Raw genomic sequence first — 24,694 nt, 5'->3', positions numbered from 1 at the left:
TCCCCCCAGCCTAGCCTTTCTGTTTCTATGATCTGCCTTTTGAATGGTTTTTGTGGCTGATCAGTTCCACCTAATATGTCTCTTGATTTTTGCTATTGTAATACTCAGACGACATGCTGTTCTCTTCATTTTTATAAGCTTTAGATGCTCCTGCCTGTCATACTCGGGCGGTTTATCTTCAGCGTCTGGATTTGCTTTCAGACTTGCATGTCTATCAAGCTGCTGTTGCTTTGAATGTGAGATCAAAAGAAGATGAATTCCAGTATATATATAAAAAATCCTTGTATGAAGAAAAGATTGGGTCCTGTGTAAACATCCCACTGACAGCTCCCAATGAGTTATTTTAGCTGAGCATTAGCACCCAGAATGACAGACAGTCCAAGAGTACATGCTAAATAACAAATATCAGTGGTTGTCGCACATTGCAAAACAGCAATATATTTTCTAAAGAAACTGTGCTCCGTTTGGAGAGAGAGAGAGAGAGACAGAAGCAAAGAGGAGAGGCAGAAAGAAAACTACTATAACTGGAATATGGTTGTTCTGCTGTTCATCTCTTTACAAGCTGCCTTCAAGTGCCAGACCCAGTTTACTTTCCTTGACAGTATCTCTGTCATTTCTCTTGTTTGTCAAAAAGGCTGGACTTTGATAATTGAAGTGAGGGAGGGGAAGCAGGATAGGGAGTGAAGGAAACACAGTTTACTTAGTCCTCTAGATTTAAATAGGTATTTTATTTTAGTGTCTGAAAGGAAAATGTAAGAAGGAGAAGGTATCTGGCAGAACATATTGAATGCATACTCCTGAGATCTTACGACTAAAAGTGTAATTTATTTTAAAGGGAAAAATGTTATGAAGGAATTTGAATAATTACTGTGAAGTCTGGCCAACCTTAACACACATTTATTGACATAAGCGTGTGGGTACCACGAAGAGTGTGAAAAACAAGCTTTCCAAAACTATGTACAAATAAAGAATTTGCCTAGCAGCATAGCTAAGATGCATTGGCTGCTGTTTTGTCTAGTTATATATGATTTTTACATGTGGGCCAGCTGCTTTAATAGGGTAGAATTAATGTAATTTTTTTGGAGTGTTAAACACAACTTTGAAATTACCTGCAAGCTCCAGCGGATCTTTCAGCTTTGCAGATGGGGAAAAATTGCTTAAATTCTTGTGGTTTCTTTGTCATTTCATAAAAGCAGACATTGCTACTGTGGAGGCAAGCCTCCCGTTGTTGCCTACAAAGGGCAGTGCTCCAGTGTGTTTTCCCTTCAGTGTGTGTTTCAGCTGCACAGCACTTCCTGTTTATTCAAACATCTTTTTACCATTCTTCAACCCCCTGCTTCAGAGAAACAGCCAGAACACATCTTCAGCAAGAAGACGGCAAACTAGAGACAGACAGTAAGAGCTTGCTCTGTTAAACTCTCCATATTCTCTGTTTAACGTTCAGGGGGAAAGGGGGCACAACATGTAGCTACGGTGAACTTTTAACTTGCTGTCTTGCTTGCAGAGGCATTCTTTTTGCTGTAGGAAAATTTAATTGCTGAGGCTTTACAGCAAAATAAGATGATTCATGTTGTTTACTGCCTTGTTGGGCAAAGAAACAAGATGAAATGAAAGCTGGCTTCTGCTAACTCCCTCTCCCTCTGTTGCTTTTTAACTGTGTATCTGGAGAAGCCCTGTGTTGTCACTTATGTAAGGAGAGATGATTTTCATATAGAACATGTGTAAGATCCTGATGTGTTTTGTTTTGATGTGTGTGTCTGTGTTGTCCAGTCATTGTCTCAAGTTTAGAAGAGATAGCGGCAAAGAGGAGGGAATTGGAAGGGGTCTGTGTCTTTAGAAATGTCCTTTCCTTGTGGTTGTCTTTGCATTTGTGAATCAGTCTCGTTAATATTTGTACAGATAGCGTACTAATAAAAGCCGGGTTGCTGAGACAAGCATAGGTGTTATCTCTTCTGTATGACTCGTCTAGACTTTTGGTTCTACAAAAAGAGGAGGGGGAGGAAAAGGCAAGGAAGACTTGCGTTCTCCAACGGTTGTTAACTTTCATGTCAGGGGCTTTTCTTCAGATTTTCAGGCTCTGTGATATCTGTGAAACCTGGCACAGTACAGAGATAGCACTGATTAATATCTGCCACTCATGTTATAACACATGTTCCATTTCGGTCCTTTTTGTTCACATGATTTAATAGGGTTTGTTGGTATTTGTTGTTGATATCCTAACATATTTCAATAGAAAAGTCCATTAGTACTGATACATAACATTTTATCCATTCATTTTAAACTGCCGTCTCAGAGGCAAAAGGAATAAGCAGGAATGGAAAATGTGTAGTCTGGGGAGGAAATAAAAGCATCCTCTGGAAAGCTTTGAAAAAAGAAGGACACTTCTATGGGGGGGGGGGGTCTATTCAGTGTTAAAACTTCTAAGAAGAGGAGCATCTAAATAGACAAATTAAGCCTTCTGTTCTAACTTCAAGTGCAGCTAACATCGAACAATTCAGATCCCTGCATGCATTCTTGAAAATGTTCTTTTTATAGTACTTTAAAATGTGCAGTGGGAAACAACAACAACATTTGCAACTGCCTTGAGGACAGTTTGTTTAACAGCAAGATTAACTGCATAGAGAAGATGGAAAGAGTGACTGAAGTTATTTACTCAGATGTTAGTGTAGGTGTAGGCCTGCAAAACTTACTGTGGGAACAGTGGTCTGCTGCCTTTCTTGGTATCTCATTCTGTTTGATGGCCATCAGATTTCCCAGCTCACTGATTTTGTTTTTTCTGGATGGCAGGCTGATTATTTATCAGAAGGGAAAGGGAGTAGCTCAAGCAAATAAACATGTGACCAAACTCTGTTTTCTTTGTGGCTTAATAGAAGGATATGTGGAAAATAATAAAAGGGTGTTTTTTTCATTTTAAATAAGAGGAAATTGTGTGTCATTTTAAGTTGAAAAAAGAAAAGCTTCAGTGTGTCAACCTTTTTTGTGTGAGTGTGTGATCTGTGGCTTCAGCTTTCTGAAAATTCACATGGTTCTCAGCTGAAAATTAATCTGCTGTTTTGTATACTCTTCCAGTGGAATGTTTCCACAGATAATATTGCTAACCACTTAGGGCTTAACTAGATGTATTACAATTGTACTTGGTTCTCCACCTTCATGGAAAATGTTGTTTTCTTTTCTTTTTAACACATCAGCTAGGTGCTTGCCTAAATGAGAAATACTTGCAATCTTGAGGAAGGATGGATGCTGACTTTGCAGCAAAATATTGACAGCGCAGTTGTGCTATCACCCCATCGGCTGCTAAGTGTTTGCAGTGAGTGTGTGGAGTTTGCAACCATGTTAAATCTATTACAAGAATCCTTTCTTTTTTAACACAGTTCCTGTGAATCTCATTGAGTACAGTGTGCTTCTCTTTCATGATAGCTTGGCAGAATATTAAATAATTTTCCTGATAAAAAAGCCCTATAAATTAAATTACTATCAAGAAAACTATATGTGTTGGTGTATTTGGGTTTGTATATGTATACATGCACATACATCCCCATATAGTCTCTCATATCTATATCTATCTATATAGATATAGCCTAGTCCTTTGAGGAAATGTTGCATGTTTTAGTTGATTTCACCAAATTACAAAGAACTGATGATACACACATAAAAAGAGTTACACATTGAGTGGGCAGGTATAAATTTAATATATGGACTTGCTTTGTGAATCTTTCCTTGTCTCTGGAGCTTGGAATTGCCCATCATTTCTAGTGCATGTATTATATCACCTTGTCTATAATATTAAGTGACTAGCTGCTGCACATCAGTTCTGTTATCTAGGGTCAAGATCGTGCTATCTTGGGAAGAACCTGTATTGTGCTCACAACATAATTATGGAGTCTTTTTTTTTTTAAGGAAAGTTCTGCCTTTTAAATATCTTGCATGCTGGAAGTGGATTTGAAGGAGAAACGTAAAGGTGGGCAACTTAGGAATGCAGGGTTGCACACATACTTTTAGCAAGTGCAGTAACCAATTTTCTGACATATAAGCAGCAGTGCTGATCTCTGCATTAGTCACCTCCATTGGTGCAGAAATGGCAATAAGCTCTCTTCATGTACACCTAAATAACAATAGAACCTCATATTTTTCTTTACCTTTACCTGCCTTTGTGAGGTTGCTGTTTCAGACACCTAAAACATATTATGATCTTCCATGCACCCTCCTATCTGTGATACAGTCTATGAGATGAAGTGTCAAAAGCTACATAGGTGTGCTATTCTCATGGAGTAAATACAGCACTTGTTATAAATGTTCAGTTCTGTTGAGTGTATGCCTATTGTGCTAAATAGCTAACCATTATCTTGCGTGTGATTTGATTAGTCCCCATTTGCGTGCATCAGAGTTGGTAGTGGGTATAGTCTCCAAGCAAAATGAGGCAGGAGCATAGTTGCCAAGCTATTCTGAGATGGAAAAGAGGAGCTGGTTGATTCCTTGGTGTTCTTACAAAGCTTCAGTATCAGAGTTCCAGGGAAACCTTGAGAAGACAAGTAGAACTCTCGTTGACTTTGGTCTCTAGTGTGATTTATCCTTTGGGGTAGGTCTTGCATTTACATGGTTCATTCCCAATGTCATCCTTGTCACTGTGTCAGTTTACTGTTTTATCACTAACTTAAAAAAAACAAAGGGAGAGGCCTGCTAGATTATATCCAATCTTCATCAGATCAGCATCCTTGTTATCAGAGTGGACAACCAAGTGTCCTGAGAAGCTTACAAGAGGGCCCAGATGTTAATATTATATTAACGATGTAAATCTTTATAAATCTTCATACATTCTGTTCTTGCAGGCAAACATGAATAATTTTATCATTTCTCTCCTCATTGAAAATTGTGCAGTTTTTGAAGGCTATTTGTAGTTCAAGACTTAGGCACAAAAAAGGGCTACACAGAAGTACCAAACAAACATGGTTTGACAAGTGGGACTTCTTTGTGCTGAACATTACTTGCAGTCTTCTTAGTATTTTCTGCAACACAAAAATAAGCAAGGGAAAGGAATAACACCCTCCTTCTGTGCTCTGCTTACTTTCTGTCAACTTGCACTGTTGTTTTCAGTGTCTTTCAGACTTAATTTTATCTATGTTCACTCACCCTTAATTCTAGGATATATAAAGTAATCACTGAGAATATTTTGAATATATGAAAAGTACTGTTCTGCTGCCACTGTACATCTCCTGCGAGAGTCCCATCACTAGAATGGCTACAAGTGCATCCAAACAGAAAGACCATCTAAATCCCAGTAGACCATCTAAATCCCAGTAGTTCAAATGTAAAGATATTGTTATTGTTAGCAGTTTCCCTTCAGTTCAATTTCCAGCTTATAGTGACTCTGTAACAGAGTTTTCTTGGCAAGATTTGTTCATGTCATTCTCTGAGGCTGAGAGAGTGTGATTCCATCAAAGTCTCCCTGTGGATTTCAATGGAAGAACTGGGGGTCCTAGTACAATGCTCAAATCACTTCACTGGCTCTCAAAACTGGTGCTGTTCCGATGCCTTTACTATGTCTTTCCCTAGTATTTTGCTTTTTCTATACATGTTGCTACTTTTTTCTTCTTTAGGGTTCATATATAGCATCTCTTTCTTAATGGAAGGAAAGATCTCTTGTGCCAACAATCCCCAGAAGCTTCTGGGAGGCAAATATTAATTCTGTATCTCATCAGCCTTTTTTGAAAATACTCAGACATGTCTGTTTAGCTGGAAGATTTTGTCTTGTGATAAGACCTTCACAAATACAAAAGAGATGAACTTCAAGGATTCTTCACTTTACAGGCCCAGATTCCTAATCAGTATAAGTAGAGAAATGAGGCATTACTTGTTGGCTAAGTGTGCTGGGAATAATAGTCTATAAATAAGAATTTATATATGTAATAGATTACCTATTCTGTCTATTACAACATATTGTCTAATTCCAGGAAATATTAACTTGTGTGACTGGTCCTAAAAATGGCTTTGGACATTTGGTTTAATAACTAGTTGTACCTCCTCTCCATTTTTGAAGAACATCCAGAAATGCCATTGGAAATGTCTAAAACTACTCTCTGGATTTTAGTTATTTAAATCTTCGATCAAATTTAATCAGTGATTGTCATTCAAATTAATCAGTTGTTCCCAGGCCCTGGGATTCTCTTCCTAAGGGAGCTAGACTAGCTTCTTCCTTGCTGTCCTTCTGTCACCAAGTGAAAATGTTTTTATAAATTGATTGTTTTGCAAGGAAAGAGCTTTATTAGTGTGTTTTTAATCTTTTGCTTTTTAATTGATATGTTTTGATTTTCAATTTTGTACATAATTTAATTGCATTGTAGAAATAATATTTGTTATGTTTTTATGTCTGTGTGTTTTTTATTTGTACTTCTTTTGTTTCCTAAGCCATGTTGCCTCTTTGATCCTTTAGAGAGCTTTCCTACTTAGAACTTCATGTTCATATATGGTGGTTCTCCACATGTGGAGAGCACAAACTTGCTATTGGTGTCTCTTTACCATTCAAGTGTCTTAATCAATTAGAATACTATGGTTTAAAAGAAATAATGTTCCTTCTCTTGCAATGCAACTGAAGTTAGTACCTACGTTCTTATAATGCTGCTCCTGGTGGGCTTAAGTTTGAATCAGGAAAAAATGTATCTGTACATTTTTGTACAGTAGTACAAGTATTGACAAAATGAAGGAGTAAATGTTGTAGCTGTGTTAGCAGACTTTCAACTACTGAATCTTTCACAGTAGTCTCATTTATAATTCCATGTACAGAACTGAAATAGAGACACAGACAGTGACAATGTTGCTCATGAGCCAGACGGATCTTCTTCCTAAGTTCCAGAATGGCCATATTTAGATATTTAAGGTATCTCTGCGGGCAATATGTCAGAAGAGAAATACAAGAATAATGCGCTGGGCCATTGCTAGGTATCTTCTAATCCAAATAAGTTATATGACTTTTTTTATCCTTATTGTATTCTTCTATTCTGATACTAGGCCTTTCTAGGTCAGTGAAAGATCCTGCTGACTTATAGAACTAACAGTGTCATCTCAGTTAATTAAACAGTATAACCTGCCTTTACTAAATATTTCAGTGAACATATGCGGAAGGAAGTGTGGATGCCTCACTCTCTCCTTCCATGTAGGCATCTTGCAGTAGGGACTATTTCTTTCTTGTTTTACATTAATGAAGTCTTCACTCTTCCCACTGTTAACACCTACGCATGTACTGAACGTCTCCAAGGAGACAAGGAAACCCTTGAGTCCAGCAATGGTGAATCCTCCAATGAGGCAGCTAGCAAGAGGCAACTCCTTGAGGCATCTAAGCTTCCAGCTGTCCTCCTGCAGACATTAATTTCCTTCTGGTTCCTGCAGGCAGGCATTCTTCTTTGCATCTGAAATGTTGGTGAGTGCTTCAGGTTTCTCAAAGTGAACTGGGTGGGGAAACACTTCATACATCTCTTTGTTCATTCCCCAGTTTCCTATTTATGTCACCCGGCTGCTACTCTCTCAACAATTCCAAATGTATTTCCAGCTCTGGCACTGCCACTGCTGACTCCTTTTATAGTTTTTCCTCTTCACTGTTTCTGAAATCCTACAATTGCTGACATTTCACAAGAATCTCCTTTTAATGCTAGTATCTAACTTCTCATCAGATTTTAGGCCTTGAGTTTCAATATATTTGGGATGCTGCATTCTGCTGTGCCACACTGCCAGATGCAATCTACGTGTTTGAAGAGTGGGGTCTATTGTCATCAGATTTGCACTGGAAAACTACGTCTTCTTTATTAGTTTTTGCATGTGCTACAAAGTTTTATTCCTCCTTTCTTCCACATAATGCATAGCTAACATGGAGCATTGATTGTCACAAGATATGACAATGGCCAATTGCTTAGATGGCTTAAAAAGAGGAGAGAACTATCAATAACTATTAACTTCTAATCCTCATGTAATATTCAGAGGCATCATATCTCTAATTTCCAAATGCTAAGAACAACAATCAGGAAATGGCTATACCTATTTTATACCCTCTCTAGGAATTTCCCCAGTACTTAAAAAGTTTCATACAAAGTGATACATGAAATGAACATTCGGTTTGAGACATGGAGAGTGTATCCATCATATCTAATCTGAGACACTGACAAAAGATGCACATTTATTATCCAGCTTCCTTGTAAAGAATTAAAAGGCTTCTCATTTTGGGGGCTAAGGGAGATTCGATATATGGATAACCATAGGACTTCCCAGTTGAGATGTTTTCCCATAGTGAGAAGACACAGGATGAGACAGGGCAGTAAGTGAGGATATAAACTCAAGATTGGTTTCAGATTGCCCCTGGGGGGAATCCCAGAAAGGAAACAATGTATGAACCAAATTAACGTTACTAGTCTCATGTAATTTGTGCCTTCAGTAGGGAGGAATAGCTTGTTTTCTGCTGCTCCAGAGAACAGGATCCAGAACAATGCATGCAAGCTACAGGAAAAGAGATTCCACCTCAACATTAGGAGGAACCTCCTGACAGTAAGGGCTGTTTGACAGTGGAACACACTCCCTTGGAGTGTAGTGGAGTCTCCTTCTTTAGAGGTCTTTAAGCAGAGGCTGGATGGCCATCTGTCAGGATGCTTTGATTGAGATTTCCTGCATGGCAGGGGGTTGGACTGGATGGCCCTTGTGGTCTCTTCCAACTCTACGATTGTATGATTCTATAAATACAATGATTATCTCAAAAAGTATATATGTCTCTAAGGAATCTAATCTTGTGTCCTTTTAGAGAGCCTCCAAAGAGCTTGAGATGTTACCCACTGATGACTTATTAAACTGTAAAAAATCTAAGGTTGTGTTCCTCCCAACAAACATCTCCTTTTGTTTGTTCCTCCTATAGTAACTATGATTTTGTACATGATATTGTAAAATATTGTATATTGTATATTCAATAAAACAATCTGGGGAAATGACAGTCGCTACTATGAAAGCTCCAGTCAGGTTCCCCCCCCCCCCCCCGGGGTTAGGGCCAGAATGTCAAATTCTGGAGGTATACTTGAAAACAATTTATTAGCACAGTCAGTCAACTAGGGTCACTTTGGCCATTCATTTTGTGCTGAACGAGAAGTCATCATTACCATGTGCACATCTGAGCATTGATTTTCTACTATCTGTTAGTGTGATTGTTTCTGTGTCACTGCTGTGGTCCACTGCCAGCCAAGTCTTTCTGAATTTCTTTGGTGACCCCACCTCTGAGAGAATAATCACACAATTTGTACTATATGACATTTGTTTCTATTTTATTCCTTAGGCCCTTCAGGTAGCGAGGCAGCTTCTGTTACAGCAGCAGCAGCAACAGCAGCAACAACAACAACAACAGCAACAACAACAACAGCAGCAACAACAACAAATCAGTGGGCTAAAGTCTCCCAAGAGGAATGACAAACAGCCAGCCCTTCAGGTAAGAAGATGTGTCTTGCCTTGACTTAATAGCCTCAGTTGACAAGGGAAACAGTAAGGATCTAAAGAATGATTGCAGGGCTTTTAAAATCCTTGTTGAGAAATGGTGGATAAAATAATTGAAATGACATATGGAAGAAATGGTAAACTGTCACAAGATTTTTTTACACTGTCATTTTTTAACAACAACAAAAATCCTCTAAACAACAAAAACAAAAGAACAAGAAAAAGCTCAAAGGAACAAACATTTGTTATACAAACATGTATTTTCCAAAAAATAATGTACTGCCAGAAATACTACTGCATGCAAAATGACAGTATTTCTCCCACATACTAAGTTTTTTGTGCAAAAATCTTTTTTCTGCCAAAAAAAACTAAAGTGTGAAAAATAATTGGAAAACAGTTAGAAACTCATAATTTTGCACAGCAAAAAGAAAACTTTTGAAACTATTAGTTTTTGAATTGGAAACTATAATCAGTGAAGATTCATATCTCTAACAGATAATTTGAACAATGATTTAAAAATTTAAAAACACTTCATTGTTCCTGTTGGTTTTTGTGATTCAACCATGTGGTAGAATCTGTGGTAGAAGAGTAACAGTGCTGGATGGTTTTGTTATTTTCACCAATAATACAAAGAATTTCAGAGTCACATGGACAGTTAACCATGTAGTTGCCTTTGTGTAAAAAGGCAGTTTCTCAAATTAGAGGAACTCATCAGACATCTTATGTCCACTGGAAGTAAAGGAGTTCTTGAAGAATTGATAGTCTTTTGAAATGAAGGACTTGTGGGTAGCCTAATTTAGAGTTAGCGAGGCCAAACTTGTATGAACAACTGTGAATGATAGAAATTTCAGTGGTGTAACGTTGCGGTAAGGTTTGAACATTTTTATGAAAAAAAGGCAGTCTTGGTCAGAGATTTTCTGCACACATTATGGAAACCTGGATGGGGAAAATCTTCTCCTTATCTCACTCTTATGCTGGAGGTGAGATCTCTCACAGAGATTGCCAGCTTCTCCACAGCAGTAGTGTTGAGATAGTGTATCTCATAAACAATGACAAATTTTACAAATATTCTTCAAATCCCTATTCAGTACATATCAGGTGTAAATTGTTATTACTGTTACAGCTTGAGAATGCCTGAGTAGCTATAATTAATTCATTTTCCTCAAATAACAAAGAGATAACTATATTACATTACCATTGATTCACTCCTTCCCCTGTATAACTGAGTAGCTTCTCCTTCCCACAAGTAATAGTAACTTTAAAAATTACTTTATAATTATGAGGAGGTGGTGTTGCTAAATGACAGAGGTGAAATATCACATGCTTTAAGTGTGGGCTCTCACTATGATGCCTTATGCTGATGACTTGTGGGTGCTATGGCAACTGAGACAGCAGTGAGCTGGATAGAGAGAGTGTGTTTTGTACCAAAGGCCAACAGTTTGTACCATTCCGATTTTTCCTTTAAGAAATGGAAAACTAAAGAGATTGGTCCCAACTAAAAGAGCTGTGTTGAATCAAGGGAGCATACATAAGTGTTGATTTAGCAAATTATCAATCAGTGGGGCTGTTGTAGTTGGGACTAACCATTGGATTTAGGACTTTTTAAAAAAAGTAATTGTAATTGACTACAACTTGTTTTGGAGGTATAACAACTGTAAGTGACTACTTTTTAAAAGTAACATTCTATGCCTTCATGAAAGCCTCCGACTTTACATTTAACTTTCTATACTTTGGTTATCCCAGTTGTATGGGTAAGCAGACTGTCAGATTAAATTATGACCATAGAGGCAGTTAAGAATCATGAGAAGAACCAGTACATTACATGGTGGTGCTCAACCTTGTAGCACTCAGTGTTTCTCTTTATAGAAAATGAATATTATTTCAAATGTCATCTCTTGGTAAATGTGTATTTACAAACATTTTTGTGAAAGGACTAAATGCTGAATCCATGCTGTTCTGTTCGACGTTCAAAAATATCTTAGTTTGTCAATCCATAACTGATCCATTTGCCTTTTAATAGACTCTCTTCTACTGGGGACATTTTTAATGAGATATTGTGCTGGCAGGGCCTAGTGTCAGGTACTAGAAGAAGTGCTTTGTTGTGCAGATGTCTTAAGAATTGCTCCAGAGGATGAAATATGACTGTGTTGACCTTTCAGCTGTGAGCTTATTTGTCAGAATTCAAATAAGTTGAAAGGATCAAACCAAACAGTTTCCGTAGTCAGACTGGGAATTGTATTTCAGAGGTCAACAGTGAGGGCCACGTTGCAAATTCCATAACGTAGCCAATTGTTGGTACATATTAAAGTATTGGAGCTACTTCTGCAGTCAGAGACACAATTAAAATTCTAATTTATTAATGAATACAGAGAGCTGGTCTAACCTGTCACTCACTGATTCAAATGACTGCCCATTCTTTTTCCACCCTTGCTCCTTGAGCTTTTGCATCCTTAAACCTACTCCTGAAAATAACAGAAACTGTGAGCCCAGTGGCACAAAAAAGACGTGTATTTTAAAAGGGCTTGAGCATGGAGGAGAAATTGTTGAAGGGAAATACACAAATACACACACATCCTTTCTTGTTCTACTTGACAAGGTGAGATATGGAATATCATTGTTTGTGTCATTTTGTCAACAGTCAGTTACCATAATCTAAATTGATGCTATGATTTCACATTGTTCTTGGTCTAAACTAGACAAACTAGATTCTTCTGGCACTTAGCAAAAGAACAAATTTATTTTTTTGTTTTTAAATCTTACAATATTGTCAACAGGTTAGTAAATATTGGTTAATAAAATTCTGGTTAACACATTTTACTGGCAGTATATATTTAAAAAATTATCCAGGATTTTTTTTATATATATATTTTAGGTGCTTGCCATTGGATACCTTTTTTTAATGTTTTCCAGAATTTATTGATTGGATGTATATTTCACTTTTGTCCCAAAATTATAACTCAAGACAGCTTACAACACAAAACAAGATCAAGTAGTAAAACAGAATTAAATCAAGAGAATTTATTTTGTTCATTTTAGAAAATTGAAACACAGTTTTAGAACAAATCACTAAAACAAAGTACAGCACCTCTGTGAGTTTATATGGCCAAGCAGGAATAGGAACCCTGTTCTCTAATGTCGTAGTCCAATGCTCAAATCACTAGTCTACAATGGCTTTCTGAATACTGTATATACACACACAAAATTTATGGTCACCCACTGTCTCACTTTGTCTAATGTAACAGTGTCTGGGATGTGCACCAAACAAGTAAGAACTAAGGAATCAAAGTTAATACATTGTCATATTTTTAGGAACTCAACAGTGAAGCAGTCAAAACATTCCATATGTCAGTGCTGGTCAATTTGTGACATCACATGCTTAAAGACTGTGATGCAAGAATACAACCCAGTTTAACGTCTTCCACTTGAATTTGTTTTCTTTCTTTCTTTTCCTCTTGACCTTGGCAGCTATTGTTGGAGACACCTTACAGCACATTTCATAAGTTTTACATATAAGCATTTTATCCGAGATGGGATCTACATCCAGGTTTTAAAAAAATAAATCTCCAGATACAAATGCTGTGACTCGCGTTTTTAAGCATAGCAAGTATACGATTTTGTCTTTTATTTGGCAGAGAGCTTTGCCTTCACAGCGCAGTTATACAAACAAAAGAAATTTGAAAGTTTAAAGAGCTGGGTTTAATGGCAAGAAATTGGACCATAAAAATATCAAAACTGCAAAAACAACATAGGTAGAGAATAAAGATTCAAAGTCTTTGTGGAAATATTTGCCATTTATGTCACCTTCTGATTTCATAGCATGATATAACTCTGGAGATTTTTATCTTCACCTGGACAGGATATGAATATCTAGTAATAAACTTTACATTGATTACAATATGGAGTTTTAATTACTGAGTTTTGGTACTACTTTTTCCTGTTTTTGATACCAAAGTAGTCGACATAATTGTATAAATTGGGGGGGGGGGGATCAAAATATATGCATTTAATAGAAAAAAATCAAACTATGATTTGGCGACAGTAAACTGCGTTAGTAAAATTGTATCCTGAGTTGAAAACTTTTTCAAAATATCTGAAAGCTCAGCCTGATGTTTCTTGATTCCTAAGACTTTGCAATATAAACATAGCATTAACAAGAGATGAAAAGTGTGTGTTTTGAAAAATTTAAAACTATTTATTTAATTCACTTTTTATTAAATGGTAATATCTACTGTGACTCCCAACATATAAACTTGAAGGCTATAAAGAACAAAAATCACAACCACATAAAATAAGCCCATGAAACAGAAAAAGTAAAACAATGGCGCTTCATATAACTCTGGAAGGAGAGACACGGCAGGCAAAACACTACCATAGAAAAGTTGTCATAAAATTACAGAAGTCCTGTGAGTGAGGGGAGAAGGCAAATCTCTTATAGAATAGAATTCCAGGGATTAATAGCAGTATCTGAAAAAAGTCCTTCCCACATGTCTGTCTGCTTGCCTGCCTGCCTGAAGGCAGAAAGATGTCAAAACTGGCCTCCTTCTAAGAGGAGGAACACACATGTCATAGAAAGCAGATTTTAAAATATCCTGGACCCTGATCATTAGGCCTTTGTAATGATATTAACAAAAATGGCCAATAAGTATATTCCGTCTGTCTGTCCTTCCTTCCTTCCTTCTTCTCTTGTATCTTCCTCTTGAATTTCACTTCAGACATGTGCCATTAGCCTTATGAACTAAAAAGGCAAAATACATGAGGAGCAGAGAGTACAATGGTAAAACAGAAGAGGGAAATTAGTTCTTCAAGAACAAAATGAAGTAAGCTGGAAGGTCCAGTTCAGGCCAGCTTAACCTTACAATGGTGTGTCATACTCCGAGAATGAATGCAGTTTCAGGCCCTTAGACCATTTTAGATCCTATATAGACTTTTTAAAAACTGGAAATAACCAGCTGGGGAAATTAGAAATAACCAGTGACTAGTGAGGAGTGGGTGCTCTGATCGGTGTCAGGGAGCTGCATGGGGGTGGTGGGGTGGAACATATGTACATCATATTTACTATCATGTGCCCACTGCTCTTCTTCTGTCATCCAGACTTTCTAATCTTGATAGTAGGCCACTGAGTAGATCCTCGAAAATTATCTTGAGGCAAGAGAACCTCATAGAGCTATACGCAGCCCTGCAAATATATTGGGCTCAAATTGTTTAGGACTTTGAAGTTGAACACCAGCGCTTTGAACTTGTCCTGAAAATCTTCCCTTGATGGGGGGATCATTTGTTTGAATCGTGTTTGATGGCTCTTGTTCCTGTGAGTAATGGAACTTCTCAGATGATCCTTTCCCCCAGGCTTATGCTGTCCTAGAGCAAATGGGCAACTCTGATTTGTACTGTTCTTTCTAGCAGCAAGGTAGAAGCAAGCTTCCTGAAGCTGCTCATTTGAAAATGAATAATACTATATTGCTTTCCTCCTTCCCACAGTCTCTCTTCATAGGAGATGGGTGTGCAGTCTCCTAGGAGTTTATCAAACAACGGAAATTGGAAGTATAATCCAATGGCAATCCAAACGCAATCATGGGGTTTGACATTATTGCATGATAGACTAGCACACGCAATTTCGGGCAATGGGAAGTCAGTCCGAGCGCAATCATGGGGTTTCACGTTATTACGTGAGAGGTGATCACATGCAATTTCAGGCAATGGCAAGCTATTTTCGGGCAATGGGAAGTCAGTTTGAACACAATTCGAATTCATGTAAATTCGCTGAACTAACAAGTTCACGTGAATGTGTTCTGGCCTCACTTTCTTTTCATTCGAAATTAAGAGGAATTTCTCCCGTTTGATAAACTCCCTAGTGTCCTATGATCCCTATTTTCTTATTTTATTTTTTTGCTGGTGGCATCTTCTTTTTACCTCTGCCATTCTTTCTAGTTCTTGAAGTTCTTGTCTTTCAACAGCTTGGGGTATGTAGACTTCTGGTTTCCCAACATATCATTTTCAAAAATGGTTTACATTTACGTAACTGTAAACCAGGATTAGCACCACCTGCATACGCTTCCGGACGTGCCTTGCCCCTCGCGTGTATTCCGTACGGCAAGATGGCGGCACCCTATACAGACGGGCGCGGCCATCTTGATGTAACGGACGCACAGCGTCCGGATGTCTAAACCTGGAAGAGACGTCGCGAGTGCGCGCTTTGGCACTTGCGACGTCTCACCCGGGTTGCCGGAAGGAGCGCAATTTTCGCGCTCCTTTTTTACAGCGTGGGGGAGTCGCGCGGTTTGGCTGCAGTGGCTTCCCCGCGCTGCAACTGGCAGCGGCCCAAGACTGCCCCTTTTGGGCGGTCTGTAACGGGCCTTAGTTTGAGTTCATTCTATATTGTACACAAATGTGTCACACCATGATATTACATGTGAAGCAGCCTGTGTCTTGCATTGCTCACATGTAAGCAACGAGCCACATATTCACCATTTAAATAAGGATGACTTAAACTAGTTACTTAAACATTACTTTAACATAGGTACAAAACTGAAGCTTATAGCATCACTTTTAATTCTGTTACTTTATCTCAACAATATATACAGGCTCATTAACATTTTATAGTTTGACTCTATGTTTCAGTTTTTGACAAAACAGTATAATAATACTCAATAAATATAATTGTTCTCAATAATCTGACCAGAGCAGGTATTATAAATAGCGCTGTGGGAAAAGAAGTAGAAAAGATTCTGTTTTAAGTTCTTCAAGTTTACATGATTGGTTCTTTTCTACAAATAAAGAGAACAATACATTAGATATAGGGGTGTATTCGGTACATTTATATTTTGCCTTTTTTCCAATGTGCCTGAGGCTACATGGTTGTCCTTCCACTTTTTATCATCACAATAAACTTGCAACGTAAATTAGATTGAAAGGTAGTGTCCAGCCCAGGTAGTCCAGTGAAACAGTGCCAATGAAGATTTAAAGTCAAGTTTCCCAGTCTTAGACTAACACGTAAATACTAATTGATGCACATACTGAAACAGCAACCTTACTTCATTGCATTGGAAGCAACAAGAAACCTAGCCTCCTGTCACCCTTCAGACATGGGGAAGTAGCACATGATGCAAAACCTTTGATGCTAAAGATGGAATTTTCTGAACAGTAGTAATAGCATCTCCCACCGTCCCAAAATAGGTGGTTGCAATGTTAAAGGAGTGACCTGTATTCTATATAAAACTTTTAATGAAAAAAAACGGAATGAAGAAGGCTAGGCCTCTGCATCTGGATAACACTTTTTGACTAGTTCAAGGATGAGGAGGAAGAGAAGCAGTAGTACTACTTTTTTCTCAAGACTGCTGCATGTTAGTAGTACTTCAGAATTATGTGTCATAATAAAATGTCTCTGTGGTCACCCAAAGTCTCTGTATAAGCCATGTTCCAAGAATTTTTTTTAATCACCTTTTTCCTCCCTGGGAGTTGATAATTCTGCCATGTCATTGCACTGGGCATGGCTGAACCAAATCACACCAGATGATGTGATACAGTAATATTACCAGGCCTCAGAGGAGTATCCTGGTTGATTTCCTGCGTGAATCAATGTTCTGGGTTTGCTTCCTTCAATTTAAGTTGCTCAGATTGGAGATTCACATGGCTACACAGGTATAGTCTAGTCCCAGCAGAGATCATTCTTAGCCTCACACACATTCTGTGTCTGTCAGGTTAAGGAGTCCACTACGCCTGAGATCATCATATTTTCAGCAAACTGTAAAAAATAAAAAAAGGAACTTGTATTGTCAAGTGCTTCAAGGGTCTGCACCCCTTCAAGTGTCCCCGGCATATATGTGGCATTATACTTGTTCTACTAAATTGATTGGAAGAATCTTATGACTCATCTTTAAGAAGTACGTTTTGTAAAGAGGCAGGTAGCATCATTATTGTAAAGTGAAAATTTCTAGAAAAGTATGTATGTAGGGGCTGCAAGCTTATACAATGTGCCAGTACATGTCTCAGGTTTTGTTACAAACATTATCAGGGAGGAAAACAAATGAAACATACTTGACTGGTCAGAAATGTGTAAATTGCTGACAAAATGACATATGTAATTAAGAGTGCTCCTGCCATTTTACCTTGTGGTTTACACCTACAGTGTTGAAAAAGAGAGTGACTCCCACCTCGCTAATTACCATTATCACTGAAATGGTAGGGTTTGAGTCATTAGTTCCATGTGCATTTAATTAGAGGAAGGCTGAAATTGGATTTAACTTATTACTTTTTCATGGATCACTTTCTTGTCATCACTTCAAATTGGATTGCAGCCCCAGGTAACTAATTATGAGAGCCACAGGATCAAGAGTGAAAAAAAGGTAATTAGGAATAACACAGTTGGACCCTTGCTGATAGTCCACTTGTGCTTTGGGGGAAAAAGAGAGAGCTGCATTTTGTAGTATTATAGATTATAGAGTTAAAGGTATGCAGTATTACTAGGAATCATGGGAGCTTGACACCACCTATAGTGGTTTATATGATGTGCAGCTGAGTTGAAGATGTTGTATCAACATGATTCCACAATCAGCCCCTTAATACCAAGATTAAACTTGTAAAAGCAACAGATTGGTTGAAGGCATGAGGCATTTCAACAATTGTGTAGTCAGGGGTCTTTTACATGTATGATTACATCAGAGCTGTCAAGATTCAAGATTGTTCTTAGCTATAGTGAGGAGACTTTAAATACAACAAGTTGTATACACTTGATAATGTTTAATGAAGGTACTTGATGCTTCAGAATGATTTTGCATACCTAATGGGGGATTGTTTTCAATAAGGAGCGGTCGGGGCACTGCAGATTTAGTGTGCATGCATATTCATTTTTGGTTGCTTGTGTTGCATTCTGGAAAAAACAATTCATCTCCATGTGCAAACCAGATATTTGTAACTACAGGTGATACTTGGCATAATCTCGGAAGATGGGCTTACAGATCTTAAGATACTGTCTGCTTTTGACATGCTTTCCACATATTTCACATTTGAACAAGGCAAATTTGACCAGAATAATATGTACAGTATCGGGATATTTTTTGCTGTGCATCACAGGAAAGTTTTGAAATATAGTAATGGAAACTCCATGTATTTTTAAAATATTCAAATTCTGCAGCCACACTAGACTACGGAATTCAGTGAAACAATAAATAGTTCAATTGTTTTGAACAATTGTAGGATCTACGATTCCAGAACTATGAAACGCGTGATGGTAGTTTGGGTAGCATATGCAAGATGGAACCAGGAGAGATAGCTGTTGGATAACTAGGTTTACAGTAGGTTTGTGGAAAAGGTTTATTTCTAGTAACTTCTATTCAACTATTGCAGTTGCCTCAACTTCAGCATAGACTATGGCATTATGACATTTCTTCACACAGTGGCTATTATGTACAGTTGGCCCTCTCCTTATGCAGGGGATCCATTCCAGATCGCGCCTCGTAAGGCGAATTCTGCCTATGCTCAAGCCCCATTGGAAACAATGGGACGCGCTGCCCCTTCCGCCCCGCACGCTCCCCGCGGCTTGAGCGCGTACACTCAAGACTGCGCATGGCGCGCCCGCGTATGACACAGGCACGCTGTATTTGGCACTGTGTAAAATGTTAAGTGGCCCAACATTAATAGAAAAATCAATTTGCAAGTGAAAAGGCTAAAAATGATAATTTAGAAGGAAATATTTACAGTTCATATATTACATTTTTAGATATAACTTAAAATATTTTGGGTGTGCACCAGGAAGCTGCAGACAGATTTGCCAACATGTATATCATTCAAATCAGCTAATAAAGAAGCAAAGATCAGCTACATTCTTCTTTGAATGAGCAGCAGACCCCCATGGTTATCACTAACAGAACATACATAGCCCTTCTTATAAAGTTCATTAGAGCCATATTCATGACCATTTGACTTCTGCTAGGTTGGTCTATGACAGGGTAGTCACGTATGTATTGATACTAGGCATTGAAATAAATTATTGTCATCTTATTGCACATTACCTGAAAGAGATCAGCTACTATTGCGGCTGCTGCTGCTGCTGCTGTTACATTTCCAACACAGAATAATACCTAATAGTTGTGGAGTTGTTTTGTTGTTGTTATTGTTGTTGTTGCTTTTAGCAGAATGCCTTTTCAGCACATATGATGAACTCGGTTCACACATTCACAACTCACATTCACATTAGGAGTCACCACATAGCCTTTTTTCGAGAAACGTGTACATATTTTTTCCTGCTAAGAACCCAACAGTTGTGAGAATTGACTCATAGATCCCAACTGTTAATGTCATGCTTTGACCTTATGGAGTACTCCCAAGATACCCAAGGACCAATGATCCAATGTTAGGCCAGCCAAAGGTGTATCTAATCCAACTCTTTCTCAGCACAGAATGTTAGAAATTAGTTAGGATTGCCCTCAGCATGGCTTAACTTTGTGCCAGCATTGTGTTTGTATCTCTCAGCTGGAGGAGGCATGGATCTGGCATAATGTGGCTTCTCTCTTACACCACCCTTCCTTCATTCCCTTTTTGGCTCTTCTAATGGTAAACTTTAGCCCATGCAACAGCTCTGTTTGCAGATCTCTGGGATGATTTGGCAGAATAGGATTCTATTAGCAGAAAGACATATCTGCTGGCAGAAGTTTTGTACCTAATTCTGTGCGCCTGTAGCTGACACATCTTTGAGTTAGAATTGCATTGTTTTGTCATACTATAGACACACAGTTACCTAAAACCATTGGGAAGAGGATTTTGTATGAGCAGATATTAATATTTGTAATTAATATTTGTAGTTAACTGTAAAATTAGTGGGAACCACTCACTGTATTATCATTCATTTATATGAAAGGTAATAGAGACTTAAATAAACATCTGTGGTAGTGGTAGACTTCAGTTAAAGAAAGTCATTGTTTAAACTTGATTTATTGTTAAATAAATTAGATATTTGAAAAGATCACACTCACTTTAATAAAGAACAGAAGGTGGGGCTACTAAACTTACATGTTAACTTGATTTAGAATTTTAGTCATGGTATTCATTTGTGGTTGAAAAGGGAAGCAGCCTGATACCAAATGATGTACTTTTTCCATTTTCCATATGACGGTCACTGTGTGTGATAAAAGCACATTCATTTATTTGGTAAGTCTATAGGAATTTCTGACAAAGTGCAGAGGTCGCATTGTCAATTTGAGTAGGCAGCATGTTTGTACTACTGGTTCCTACCTCCAGTTCCCAAATTCTGCTACAAACCGTGGCACTGTTTTGACACACACACAACCTAGAGTGTTGCAATCTTCATCATATTACTGCACAGCATTTTAGCTTGTCCAGTGGACAGAAAATTTCCTAAAGCCAAGAATAACAGCAGTTGATTCAGGTGCCTTAAGAACAGAAGCAACAGTGAGGGGCAATCTGGCCCACTTGGCAAGATGCCCAGGCAAGACTGAAGAACCATGAAAACCATGGGGATATATTTACAGAGTTCAATGCCTGAAAAAATTGCCTTGTGTGATCATAAGACATCTTTGCTTTTCCTACCGATACAGTTTGCCAAAAGGTTCAGAAGTGTTTATCAGATTACTCTGGATGAACAAAAATAGAATACAGCAGGATAACGTCTCTTTTACAAATTCATACTGATTCCACAATGCTTATCTGCACATTCTGTACAAGGATAGTGAGAAAAGGATGTATCCAGTATTTGTTTGCTTGAGTTTTTAGACTGATTTACTACCAGCAGGCTAGCCAAAGTGGTTGACAAAATTTATAAGTATACAGAAATACTCAAGGACATTGGCATATCCAGAATAATGTTTGTAGATGAGGAATTTATAGATGGGCCTCACATGCCATAGAATTGACATTGTTGTGCTATGAAAGAACCCAGTCAGTGTCTATACAGCAGCCTGAGTGCTTCTGTATCAAGATTAAGCATGTGGAGGGCCAGTAACGGTTTTAGTTTACCACTGTGACTGTTCCTGTTCTCTGGGGAGAGAAAGTGTCGATATATTAAATATCAGATAGTTCTTCTTTTCTATTCTTCATTTGCCAGAGGGATGGAGTACTTTAGCATGGCAGGGTGGGACAGGACAGATGGGACCTTACCACACAGGGGCTCCTCGTAATGGAATGAGAATGGAACAGAAGGGGCCAGGAACAAGTGGGGGATGCATTTTACTGCACACAGAAGTCCCTCACTTGTTCCATCCCCTTCCCTTCCATTCCCAATCTGTCCCAGAGGAAGCAATTTTTGAGAACTGTTCAGAACAGCTCTCAAAAATTGCATTCTCTGGGATGGATTGGGAATGGAAAGGAAGGGGATGGAACGAGTGAGGGACGTCTGTGCGCAGTAAAATGTGTCCCCCACTCGTTCCGTTCCGTTCTTGGCCCCTTCTGTTCCGTTCTCATTCCGTTCCAGGTAGCCTGTGCGGTAAGGTCCATGGACTGCTTCATCCTCCTAAGCCTGGATCTTCTAGAGATCTAGGAAGATGAGGCAGTCTGACTCCCCTGTCCTACTCCACCCTGCTAAGTACCCTGTCTTCCTGGCAAATCAAGAACAGAGTAACCCTATACATTATCAAGATCTAGATCTAGATTGAGGAAAGTAATAAGTCACTCTATTCTGCTTTGGTCAGACTCATCTGGAATATTGTGTCTAGTTCTAGTGACCAGAATTCAAGAAGGATGTTGAAAAGCTGGAGTGTGTTCAGAAGAGGGTGATCAAAATGGTGAAAGGTCTGGAAATCATGCCCTATAAGGAGTGGCTTAAGGAGCTGGGTGTGTTTAGCCTGGAGAAGAGAAAGTTAAAACATGATATGATAGCTATGTTTAAATATTTAGAAGAATGTCATACTGAGGATGGAGCGAACTTGTTTTCTGCTGCTCCAGCGGTCAAGACATGGAACAATGGATTCAAGCTACTGGAAAGGAGATTCCACTTAAACATTAGGAAGAACTTCCTGTAGTATAACAGTGGAACACACTGGCTTGTAGCATGGTGGAATCTCCTTCTTTGGAGGTTTTTCAACAGAGGCTGAATGCCATCAGACAAGAGTGGTTGGATTGTGTATTCCTGCATAGCAGGAGATTTGGATTGGATGGACCTTGTCTCTTTCAACTCTAGGATTCTATGATAGTGTTACTTTTCCAGGTTTGCAGCAGGCCATTAACTCCCCGTAGAGAAGAAGAAATGCAGTGGAAGCTGCTTGGATATTGTTCTGATGCTTTTAATGTCCCCATTTCCCAAGGATAGCCCTGAGGCCAAGCTGGAGTTTTTAATTAAAGAAATCAGAGATGGGAATTCCCATTAGGCCTACTGGGAATGTGTCTGGGCAGAGGGCTTCCAGGTTCTTTAGCCAGTAGATATAGGGGTGTCAGAAATTTGGAAATGGGCAATGTGTGTTGTGTGTACATAACCAATGTAATTACAGTAGTTGTGAGGTGAAGTCATACCTAGTAACTGATTTTGTGTTCCTTAGATTTTGTTACTTAGCTGTGATATCATGGACAAAATATTATAAACATATCGTGGCTGTGGCATGCTTGTGTTAGAAAAGATCAGGAACTTTTATTAAGTTTGTTTTCCTTGTCATATTGTAAAAATTTATTATGTGTACTGTGTATATTAGAAACAGATTTGGGCAATTCTGTCTAAATGAAGTCATCCTGGTTATTTCCAGACTGTCTGTTTTTGGTTGTGAATAATTTTCATACATCAAATGGCAGTCATATTTAGAAGTTCTCCACATTTTTAAATAGGACATTTTCCCTTTTGAACCTTTGTGGAATGCATCAGCATGATATATTTAAGGGATATTTTAGTTTGTGTGACTCTTGTAACCATCTCCATACAAGCTAGTGGATTAAGGTGCAGCTTGAACTTAAAACTGAAGAATAATGCCACATCTGATGGCATTTTTCTTCATTGCAATTTTAGGCTACAAATTTATTATCATTTACCTTGATGTAAACTTTCTTGCTTTTTTCTGTCAAGTGGGCGCCAAGTGAAATGCACTTATATCCACATAGACATGTATAGGATTGCTTTGATAATATCATAATCTTTAAAAATTTGATGAAAGCTGCAATCTTTAACATAGTTACTAAGGAGAGTAACTCCCATGGACGTCAGAGGAACCTCTTTCTGAGTAAACATGCTTAAGATTATGCTCTATTATTTAAACTTTATGGTATCATCTGAAATGTTTAGCTGCATACAGTACTGAATGCCTTTTGATTTAAACAGCTAATACTGGTGTTCTCCCATTCAAAAGGGGAATTATTTAAAAGGTACATTCCAATCAAAATATATGTGCCTTAGTGTGCATTTCCTAGCCTGTAATTAAGGATGTACCTACAGTAACAACTGAGCTGCAAGAGGCTAGTGGAAACACTTTTGCATAGCTGTGGTTATTGCTATGTGATAGCAATAACCAGTGTGATCTGCACACCAGATGGAACACAGGAGCATGAATCATAATGATAAGAAGAAAAACTGACCCATCATAAATAAAAGTGCAGCAGAATAACACACAGCTCTAAATGCTTGAATGGTTTCTGGAATGTCCGGGGGAAATGACATCAGTATACGTGTCAGGAGAGTCTCCCTGGGGAAATAATTCCAAAAACATTGTACTGTACCACAATTAGTGAGGTAAAATTTCCTGATATTTTAAAGTAGTGAGGAAAAATTGGAGGAGGTATTTTATTTATTTGTGTTTAAAATGGAATTTTGTGGATGTAATATATGCAGTACTCGCTTTAATATCAAAACTAATTTTTTAAATTGCTTTAGCAGCATAAAATGTTTTATTATACCCCAGCGTAGAAAATTCACTTAGTTTTATGCCCACAAAATTGTGTATATAACCTGTACTGAAGAGAAGCTTGCAGACTACCACACCCTGTGCACATGTATTTTCATTTCTGCTAGTTGAGAAGTACTTGAGGAGTAGGGAAAAATGAAATCAGAAACAACAGGTCTTGTAATATGCAGTGTACTGTTTAAACAGAAACAATCTCATGCAGTCACATTTTTAAGAAATATGATAGCAGTATATTTGTATATTGAGTTTAGCTCAAAATACCGAATTCTTCAATAGTGTGTCGTCATCAGAAGCAGTGAAGCCCCATCTCGCAAAATATGAAGATTGCAGAACACATCAGATGCAGTACATGTTATCCACACACATACTTGAAATGTTCATAGGAATTAACGTTCTCTGACTCTGTGAAGTCAAAG

The 24,694-nt window shown here is 38.1% G+C and overlaps 1 protein-coding gene across 10 annotated transcripts in view; it reads left to right on the top strand.

Annotated features, from left to right (window-relative positions):
• FOXP1 (forkhead box P1) overlaps nucleotides 1-24,694 on the top strand; it is a 699,809-nt gene that overhangs the window by 469,588 nt on the left and 205,527 nt on the right. For all 10 annotated transcript variants that reach the window (XM_089519524.1, XM_089519514.1, XM_089519475.1 and 7 more), the window contains one exon: nucleotides 9,299-9,448. In XM_089519524.1, coding sequence (XP_089375650.1) covers nucleotides 9,299-9,448 — 150 coding nt within the window. The remainder of the gene's footprint in view (nucleotides 1-9,298; nucleotides 9,449-24,694) is intronic.

This window comes from Sceloporus occidentalis, unplaced genomic scaffold (genome assembly GCF_023333645.1).
Source record: "Sceloporus occidentalis isolate IW3139 unplaced genomic scaffold, rSceOcc1.0.p SCAF_1, whole genome shotgun sequence".
In the NCBI taxonomy this organism is placed as follows: Eukaryota; Metazoa; Chordata; class Lepidosauria; order Squamata; family Phrynosomatidae; genus Sceloporus; species Sceloporus occidentalis.
This window is presented reverse-complemented; position numbering and strand designations above follow the sequence as displayed.